The 10,506-nt window shown below is 38.7% G+C and overlaps 2 protein-coding genes across 3 annotated transcripts; both read right to left on the reverse strand.

The window, feature by feature from the left end:
- Positions 1-552: 552 nt before the first annotated feature.
- Positions 553-10,446, reverse strand: LOC124168243 (ubiquinol-cytochrome-c reductase complex assembly factor 2). 2 transcript variants are annotated; one of them, XM_046546382.1, is made up of 3 exons: positions 10,202-10,446; positions 9,923-10,113; positions 553-879 (listed from the first exon to the last, which is right to left on the reverse strand). In XM_046546382.1, exons 1-3 carry the CDS (start codon positions 10,270-10,272, stop codon positions 836-838), a joined length of 306 nt encoding a protein of 101 aa, XP_046402338.1. In that variant the 5' UTR covers positions 10,273-10,446; the 3' UTR covers positions 553-835. The 2 variants fall into 2 exon arrangements, with proteins under 2 accessions (XP_046402338.1, XP_046402337.1); XM_046546381.1 differs by lacking the exon at positions 553-879 and having other exon boundaries at positions 9,858-10,113; positions 10,202-10,444.
- On the reverse strand, positions 8,683-9,847 carry LOC124168242 (probable methyltransferase-like protein 15 homolog). Its single transcript, XM_046546380.1, has one exon. The coding sequence runs from the start codon at positions 9,845-9,847 to the stop codon at positions 8,735-8,737; it is 1,113 nt and encodes a 370-aa protein (XP_046402336.1). The 3' UTR covers positions 8,683-8,734.
- Positions 10,447-10,506: the final 60 nt, after the last annotated feature.

Genomic DNA, 10,506 nt, shown 5'->3' on the forward strand with positions numbered 1-10,506 from the left:
ATCCGGTGTAGCAATATTAATTAATAGATTTTTGACTCATCACACATGCATATACATAGTTACTTACTGAAATGGGCTTATAAAATGTCTATTTTTCTACATTTTGAAGTACTCTGTATTAAGTCTTTTAAGCCACTTTAAGACTGCATAAATGCTGAAGAAAAGATACATACATGGAAATAATCTGGTAAAATAGTTCAACTGACAGGTCAAGCACATTCTGGTATCTTGTTCTGCTGATTATTTACAATTCCCTGATATGTACTGTTACCCCACCATTGTTGTGGTCTAGGATTGGTTTTAAAGGGGTAAGAAGTAATATCCTAGACCACTATTCAGTGGGTTATCCAGGAATTATGTTTGGGGGGGGGGGGGGTCCACAACCAAGGGGTGAAAATTTGAAAAACAGGGTACTAAGTAGAGGGTTTTAAACCAATTTTAGCACTATCCATAAAGAAAAATAAACTTCATTTGCCAAAGAAATCTTTTGTAAATTCACAATTTTTCAATAATTTGTTTTCTTTCATCAAGCAAAGAAATTGTGTTTCCAAATTGGGGGGGGGGGGTCCGTACCCCCCTAATTCCACCCTCACTACGTGACTGCCACTATTCATAATGCAGTAAGGTTGCGAAGAAAAACTATTCGGACATGTAACATATTAAAATTATATAAAAAATGTTCGTTTAAATATCATGTTTACCAGAAATACATAAACTATTTTACAATAATTTAGGCCTATATATCCTTTTTTTCCTCAAGCGTATGATTTAGATTTCTAATAATCTTCAATGGAATTCATCTTCACCATTATTCCATATAGTTTCTTCTCTCTACTCAAAGTGATCCGTGAAGTGCACATTGCAAGCAATTTGTGGTATCTGAAACAACATAAGATCACATCACTATCATATATCTAGCCATCTGCCGCCATATCTAGATCATATGCTATACTCTGCTCTATCTCATAAAGATCTGTGAAATTTTGAAATTGAGTTGTTAGAGAAAAAAATATTTAGCTACTGAGACATTTTGATTTTTCCTGCATGGGAATGAGGCATGAAGACTAAACAGCAGGCGAGGAAATTAACTAATATTTGCCCAGCAATATGTTTATAGGGCAATGAAACCTTGTTCAATTTTCTTTTGATAATTTAATTAAAGAATTAATTCGTTCATCTCACGTTTATATTACCTCTTTTTGTTCAACTCAGAGGTTGTCCTTGGATCATGGAGAAGGAAAGGGAAGAAAATATGTTTGTTTTTTCTACCACTTTTATGAGTCAAAATGCCACCTAAGTAACCTCATTTTGACCAACCAGAAGAGGAAATGGTGGAGAGATGGAAATAGGGAGGTCTAGAGAATTTTTTGACCATCATTATGGTTTTTTAACCTTTTTTTTTGACAGTTGCTCTCCTTGGGTAGTAGTTAAAACGAAGGAGCAATTCATAAGGACTCAAAAGTTGGGCCAGGCTTCTTCATGGTAGTTATCCATGAACGATGACAGCAGCAAAGAAATCATAGTAGGAAGCTTTCAAAATGTAGATCAACAGAAGAATAAATAAGATCAAAACGATAGACTGCGTGAGCAAAGTGGAAGTTCTATAAAATTTTTCTCAAAATTCTTTTTCTTTCTTCTGTAGTTGCTTCTCATTCCTAATTTTCATCTCTTCATTCCCCTTCTGCTGTATTCCATTCCCACCACTAATGGATTATACTTACCTGGGATTTCCCTTATTATTTTGTCTATCTGTCCATATACCTCCTATATTTCCTCCTTCAAATGACTGCCCGTCCACTAGTACACCTGGGGCCTAAGTCCGTAACTTGAATTCTCCTTTCTCCGGAGACTCTGTACTCTCCCGTAGTTTTCTCCCGACTGTAGTCCGTAACTTGGCGGAGAGAACATCAGTTCCTGGCCGCTACCGGAGAAAACTCTAATTCTCGGTATCGGACAGGAACGGCAGGTAGGTATGAAAAATATTGAATCCGAAGCCGGCGATACCGTGAAGAACCAATAGAAAAGCTTTGTTTCAAATAAAAAAACGAGAGGGAAATCAAACGATTCTCACCTGTAATAAGGGCTACTCGTTCATCATTAAAGTTAAACTTTCAAATAAAAGAAATTGATGCATCGAAATTATAATTGATAGTGGATAAATCGATTTAAATCCATCGCAGATGTATTTGTTCATTAGTACACACAAAAGAGTATATTATACCATTGAAAAAGGAGAGACTAATGCGTAACACCAAAGCATTTTTATGTTTTAGATGTAGGTAATCTTGTATACAAACGGCCGCTGTATTCATTGATGATATATATGGCATATTTTTTTGCACTTCGGATGCTTACTTTCATTGGTGAATGCATGATGAGTATGGAAAAACATAACTATCAACGTCAGTATTACATGCATTTATCCTCGAAAAGCTGAAATACGCAATGTGGGAGTGGAAAAAGAAAATTGAAAAACTTTACTATGCAGAAAAGAATCGTAAAGAAAATAACGTTAAGATAAATGTGTGAATGGTACATATTTATTCTTGCAAATACCTACGTGCCAGCAATTAGTAACATATGTTACAATCTCCCAAAATGTTATAGTTTAGGAAACACAACAACCTGCCTCGCTACTTTTAAAAATTTCAAAGACTGACAGCGTAGAATAGCGAAAACATGGGGAAAATGGTTTACTAGAGGTATATATAGAGAAAACAAAGCAAAATTACCCTTACTTGTACATATTTATTGCTCATCATATCACATATAGCACTACAACGCACACATTTCTATCTTTTTAATACTTATAATCATTATGTTCGGAATCAACTGTTTCAATAAATATCTTGGCTCACAATAAATATAAAACACCATTATGTAACACTAATAAAACATGATAATCGGTTTTCCAATCACTTTGCACACACTAAAAGAATTTGCACTCCTTGAAGTTCGAAAGGATTCTTTACACCTCACTTCCTACTCATCACTAACGACTTAGAATCAGATTACGTTATTTCACATTAACATTGCGAAGACAATTAAATGAATAGGTTGAAACAAATTGCTAAACCAGTTATTGTAACACCAACAAACTTCGAATTTCACTATCACTCTCACCGTAACATGACCAAAACAAAAACAAACAACAACACAACGAAATGCGTGAAATGTAAACATTGCCAAAACCTCACCTCTCACAACGGGAATTGGAAATAGATGCAATACGTAATAAAATCAAACAGAACTTAGAAGCGAACAAACGAATGAAAATTAACAGGCGTTCGATGTATCCCTAAAGTAAGACTAGTTCAAATATGAAACATATCCCCTTCGCAATACATAGATACCTTTCATCGTAATGTATACAGTTGATTCGTAGCCTAAATTATATACGTGCGAAATAATTTCGTCGAAGATGTTACATTCACAACACACTTCACTCTTTACTTCATCGTCTATGTGCAATCAATTCACTAAGGGGTACACTAAGGACACAAATTTTGTTCACTTATACTAGAGGCACAATGAAAGTTCACTGCACGTAGTTTCCTTGCAAATGCAGCCATACAAAAATTTCTATTCTTGTCACAAATTACACTACATAAGTTGCCTGCCTAACTTGAAGAATGCATTTTCGTGTTCTATTTTGTCACAAATACGTAAAAAACCATATTAGAATACAATTAGAACTGCAGTACGATCGCCCACAACGGTCCGCCATTGGTATTTTCCTCGTTTCTCCTATGGAGAAAATGAATCGCCGGGTCCCGGGCGGGTGACTCCCAAGCTCCCGTCCAGGGCGCGTCAGAGTCTCCAAATCGCGTTACGGACTTCAGTCGGGAGAAAGATACTCTCCAGGAGAGTCAGAGTCTCCGTTACTGGGAGAAAGTTTTCTCCGTTACCGTTACAGACTTCAGTTGGATGAAACTGGAGCTTCACGAGTCTCTTTTCTCCCAACTCGGGAGAAAACGAAGTTACAGACTTATGAACCACTATGCACATGGTTTGTGAGACACTTCAATTTACATCAGATACCAATCACTTAGCTGATCTATAATTATTACTCTCTTTCCCAGTTCCCCATTTAATACTGAAGCAAAGATATTGAGTAGTATTGTAAAGTGGGTGGAGGAATGATAAATCTGCCGTGAAGAGCATTAAAATACGAACATGGTGAAAGAGATGGAGTGAAGCAAAGGAAATGCTACAGAAGAGGAATGTGCATTTGCATCAAGTAATGTAACCAGATGGAAAAAGAGGGCAAGCAAATATAAACATATGAATAATAATGGAGACGATACCAGAAGACATGAACACACAACAGTGACAAGTGGTGATGATGAGTCTTGACAAAGCTATAACTGGTAACATCTGAAAGCAGGCCTTCGTTGAATACCTATCAAACTTCAGTACAATAATTCAAAAATATAAAGCATTGTTTCATTACATTCTAATCAAAGTACATTGTGTGAAAATAAGTTTTTTCAATATATAAGGAAAACCAGTTCATTTATTCTACTTATATAAAAGTTTTTAAAAATGACTCACTACATTGTGGCCAGAACGGCATTCTGACACCTCTCACAGAAAATTAGATACTATAATTCAGCACTGCACCAGCAATGACAACGAATGAACGCAAACAATGCATCATCACATCTAGTGTGACGTGGTTGTCAGGAAATGGTCCTAATTCATAAATTACTGTTCTAATTCAAGTCCAGTACAAGACATTTCTTTAAGTGAATGAATTAGGAAAATTTGATATGATTTGTCATCATTTGACGGTACCATATATAAATAAAAAGATTTTAAAATGTCATTCTTTATGCTTGGTAAAATATCATTCCTCCTCATAACTTTTATTGCAAGTTAAAAAAAATCGTAAGTCTTGAGGGGAGCTTGTATTTGAAAATAATGAGTAGATTAAACATGTGGGTATGCGTTCTGGTACCTAAAATTTAGACATAAAGCTCTGACTCTATACTCCAGTAAATGGAGCCTTATCATTAATCACTCATAGACACTAATGGGAAAGGAAATTTTTGGTTAGAGCTTTTGAATACGGGGGTTGTACCAAAAGTAAGGTTCCCATATTTTTTACAAATAGAAAAAAATTTTAATTGTTATACATTTTTATATCGTTGAAAAGCTTACTCTTTTGCCTATTTTTCAATGTAGTCTCCATTTTTTTCGAGACACTTTTGAAGACTGTGCTCCAGCTTTTGTATCCCTAGTTAAAGTAGTAGTCTTTAGTATCCTAAGTTAAAGTAGTCTCCCACCACCCTGTTGAGGAAGCGTGTGACCTCTGTCTGGACTTCATCGTCGCCCTTGAAGCACTTGCTGCATAAGTGTTCCTTTAGCTTGGGGAAGAGGTGATAATCGCTTGGGGCTAAGTCCGGGCTGTACGGGGGATAGGGCATTACAGTCCACCTAAATTTCTTCAAAAGCTCCTGAGTTTGACGAGCGGCGTGTGGTCGAGCGTTGTCATGAAGAAGCACTACTCTCTCCGTCAGTCGTCCTCTTCGGCGATTCTGGATAGCACGCCGGAGTTTAGTCAATGATTCACAATACCTTTTGGAGTTTATTGTCGTCCCTGGTTGCATGAAATCGATGAGGAGTACCCCCTTTGGGTCCCAAAACACTGTTGCCATAACCTTTCCTGCTGACTGCGTCTGTTTGAATTTCTTCGGTGGCGGTGAACGGGAGTAACGCCACTGACGAGATTGCCGTTTTGTTTCAGGGGAGTAATGAAACACCCATGTTTCATCTTCTGTGACGATCGAGTCCAACAACTTCTCCTTGTTGCCTCCCCTCACACACTGCTGAAGAAATTTGCGAGCACAGTCAAGGCATTGCTCCTTGTGTCCGTCAGTCAGCATCCGGGGAACCCAGCGAGCACACACCTTTCGATAACCCAACGTTTCTATTCAATTGTGTTCTTTCAATTGTGCCCTGGGAAGCTTCAGGAATCTATTCAACAAGTTCACGGACAGTGACCCTCCGATCTTTGAGCAGTTCATTGTTGATCTTCTGGACAATCGCATCCGAAACTGGCGGTCTTCCACTCTGTTCTTCATCATGAACTTCAGTGCAACCCTCAGCAAAAGCTCTGCACCATTTGCGAACGTGCTGAATGGACATGCACTCTTCACCATAAACCTCAGTCAGTTGCCGATGAATCTCCACGGGCGGTAGCTTCCTTGCATGGAGAAATCTGATTACTGCTCGAACCTCACATTTGACAGAAACGGGGATCAACACTTCCATTGTTGATGGTTGCTAAGCCAACACCGAGCGAAGTAGTGAATCGCAGATGGCCGGGCTCGAGAGTAGGGGAACCGCTGCACACGGCACTGTAATTGGATTTAGCCAAGGACCTTCCCTCTACATTGTAGCTAATTGGGAACCTTACTTTTAGTACAACCCTCGCACATACAGGCCAAAACATCAGTGCCTCTAAGAGCATACCATCATAGCTTTGCCACAACAAGCTAAACGATTATGATGCAACAAAGAATGCACCACATAATGCGCGTCTCCCAAGATAAATAAAAATGCTCACAGTGATACTTCCCTCCATTCCCTGTGGAATAATAAATTCTCAGCCAACTGGAAATATCTATAGCAACTTTACCTTAAGCAGTCATAAAAGGTAAAGGTAACAGAATGCCACCTGGATACTTAAGACCATTTTACACAGTACACGGAATTGCGCAATCTGACGCACTTGCGAAGGTGCAATCAAAATTGCATCGTGTAAAGCGGTGAATAGCTAGAACACATGCGAGAATGTGTGGATACTAGACGGCAAAATAGCCCCTGTTCTAATTTCGTTCATGCATTCGCGCAATTCCACGCCACTTTAGAAATTAATGCAGCTCTAACCTGCGCAATTCCGTGCCCCGTGTAAAACGGCCTTTACATTTGATAATAAGGGTCACAAACATTTTAGAGAAAGAAACAGGAAGTTGAAAGTGGAATGACATTCTTCAAAGCCCCTGGATGGAAATGAAGAGTCAAGAAAATTTCCAAAAAATTTAGAGATGAAACATCATTACAATTTAGAAATGAGAAGGAATACCAATGACCCCTTAAAAAACAAACTTACTTGATGAGAAGAGTGAAAAATAATAAGTGAATAATTTCAATGACAAAATAATTACCCCATCATCACTTCACCCGGAGGAATATTTGTTTGTAAGCCATAAGTTAGCTCTTGTTTATTTCCCAACTCCATCTCACACTTTCTGGGTTATTCCTTGGGTGTGCATTCAAGAGGCTTGTCTTTAGGACTGCAGGAATCAATATGAGTCAGGCATAATCGCCCCATGGCAGATGGTTGCATGGGATTAATCACCATCTCGCCATTTTGAGGTCCACCGGACTCCTATTCCTCAGAGAAAGGGCACAGCTAAGAATTAAGGCTGGGGGGGTTTAGGTGCAGCTAATAATGGGGTGTGTGGGAGTATGGAATACCCACCACGATAAGCGGCAGGTGCGAGATTAATAAATTGCAGAATTTTAAGATAAATGGTTCAAAATGGTGAGTTTTACGGCTTTCTGAGGGATATTTCATATTATCACTCAGAAAGCCGAGTAATATCAATCCAATTAAGTAAAATGGATTAAACTTAAAAATTTCTCTGAGTTCGGGGGGGGGGGGGTTTCATCCCCCAAAACCCCCCCTCGCTGTGCCCCTGCCTCAGAGCACTTCAACTTAACCTACTTAGTATAAATTAATGCTGAATTCTGTTTTCTTTACTTTCTCAGAAATGTGATGGAAGACTATGCTTATGCACATAATTGTTTCACTGAAATCATTTAGTGCATAACTGGTCTCCCAGATTGCCATTAAGCTTCACCACAGAGAGACGCAGATTTGATTGCAATACTCAATACACATACGCTACAAATGACACATACTTGACCTTATTTACATAACAAAGTGTATCTCTAACAAAACTTAACTTTTGTGCCAATGCTGTTCATTATTCAACTTGATGATATTTTAATTTGACAGGCTGGAAGATAAATAATTGTGAAACTTGGCTAAAATATAAAGTGATTAATTCACCCAAGCCTAGGCCTACATCTAAAAATGATGTATTTTCTACAAATATGTATGACAAAGGGGAGACATCTTCCCCTAAAAATTAAGTTGCAGATTTTTATTAATCACAACCTGGCAGAAAAGGCCAGAAACAAAGGTCTCTTGCCCACCCCCCCCTGCCTTCAGAGGCCTACAGTCCAGTCGGCGAGAGTTGTCCGATGACACTTTTAAAGGAGGAGCGGAGAACCCTGCACCAACATGGTTTGCAACCAATCGCTGTCCCCCAAATTCACCTCACACCCTTGCTTAGCCATACAACGTTGTCACATGCATATGTAGCACTGAAAAAACCCTGAACCACCAAAACGAGCTCTTTCTGCAAATCGCCAAAACAAAGGATTCTTCCTTTGGATCCTTCACGCTCGTTGTCCCTTCTGGCTGCTTTCTTCACGTAACCTTTTTGTTTACATGTGATGTGGGCGTTTCCCTTCTTACCCGGCAATCTTGCCCCCTACCCCTTCAAGCTGTCAACGAACAACTTTCGGCAGCCGGACTGTAGTATAAATCTTGGCTACACCCAAGTATATTGCTCAATCAGAGGTTTCCATCAAGTGAAAGAAAGATTGTAAATCAAGAAATTTATTATACACTACAGTACAAAATCACGAGATCACACTATTTCAATTTCACAGCAACTCTCAGTTTAGCTGATCGACTGCGAGGATTTTGTTGAACTTCCTCATCTGATGGGACTATAACATGCTTATTGACTAATTTCCACTTCGAATCTATGATATTATCGACAAACTTTTTGTCATGAACAATTGAATGATTACTATACTGAAGAGGCAATGGATCCATTGAATTTTCAATCACATTTCCCACAAAATGACGTTTCACTATACGATCCTCTAAAGAATGAAACGTGAGAGTAGCTATTTTTCCTCCAACTTTCAGGTACATATGCGATAAAATTAAAGCGTAATTCAATTCATTTAGTTCATTATTAACAAATATCCTAAGGGCTTGAAAGGTTTTTGTTGCTGAATGGGCACTCCGCTGAAGTTTATCCATCCTATTTTCATTTTCACAAGCAGCAGCAACCAATTCTTTCAACTCGAATGTTCGACGCAAATTCCTAAACGTGTACCTACACTCAGTAACTGCACGTGCTATTTTTCTGGCTCTTTTTTCTTCGCCATATATCCTTATTATTCGAAAAAGATCTTCTTCGTCAATATGTGCCAACACGTCAGCAGCAGTGGGCTGTTCGGGGAAACGACTTCCATCCATTCTCATATCAAGCGGGCCATCTTTACTAAGAGAAAAGCCCCTTTCAGCATAATCTAGCTGCATTGAAGAGCACCCTAGGTCAAAAATGATACCATCAATTGAATTCTGAGACTTATTTCGTTCTTTGAGTAGTCCGGGTAACTCACTAAATTTACCAAGCATTGAAACAACTCGTCCTGGATACTTTTGTGCCATATCACAAGATAGAGAATGAGCCAATGGGTCGCGATCTAAGGTAAACACAGTTGTATCGGGTGAGGCTTCAAGAATACTCCTAGTGATACCACCGGCACCGAAGGTCATGTCAATGAAGGTTTGTCCCGGCTGTGGATTGAGACCGTGCAAAACATCTTCGGCCATCACAGGAACGTGTAACACATGATCAATGTTCGTAGAGGAAGCATTAATAGAAGCAGGCCTAACACGTAACACCGAAGGCAAGTTGATGGAGAAGCGCCATCCACATCGCCATGAACTACACATTATAGACTGCATCTTAATCCTTTTAAAACCAATTAAATAACCTTCTTTTATTGCTGAATTCAGTTAAGAAATCAGTGGAACTTATACCTGCACACTGCTCATGCGTCAGTCCAGATGCAGATGATGAATAACGACGAGGATACTTGTTAACGTAATGATTTTCACAGATTTTCTTCAGACTAAGGTAAACTTTTTCACATTCCTCTACGTTAACAGTTGAAGCTTCACCCATTGGAAACGCTTCCGTTATTTTCTTGCGAATGTGCTGTCCGAGATCTCTGTAATTAAAATTTGCGATACATTCTCAAATTAATGAAAACCTAATTAACAAATTTAATCAACGTATAATTTCCATGTAAAGCAGACCTTCCTTTCTTGGTGGTGTCCACTGGCCATGACTCGAGAAGTCTCAGAAATATCTTGTAGCGTCCTGCCATTAGATCATACCATTGTACAGACACATATACGAATCATAAAAAAACAATACTTCCACTTATATTAAATAACTTTAAAATGGCAAGTTTAGCTCCAATGAGTTTGCAGTTTCATATCAATTCACAGAAACAGAAAGAAAACCAATTGCACATCGCGCAGCACACGAATAGAATATCGCAATAGCAATGGATCGAACCTTAGCCTACGATCGAACAGACATTGAGTCGACCGATCGA

Source organism: Ischnura elegans, chromosome 11, assembly GCF_921293095.1.
Source record: "Ischnura elegans chromosome 11, ioIscEleg1.1, whole genome shotgun sequence".
Classification (NCBI taxonomy): domain Eukaryota; kingdom Metazoa; phylum Arthropoda; class Insecta; order Odonata; family Coenagrionidae; genus Ischnura; species Ischnura elegans.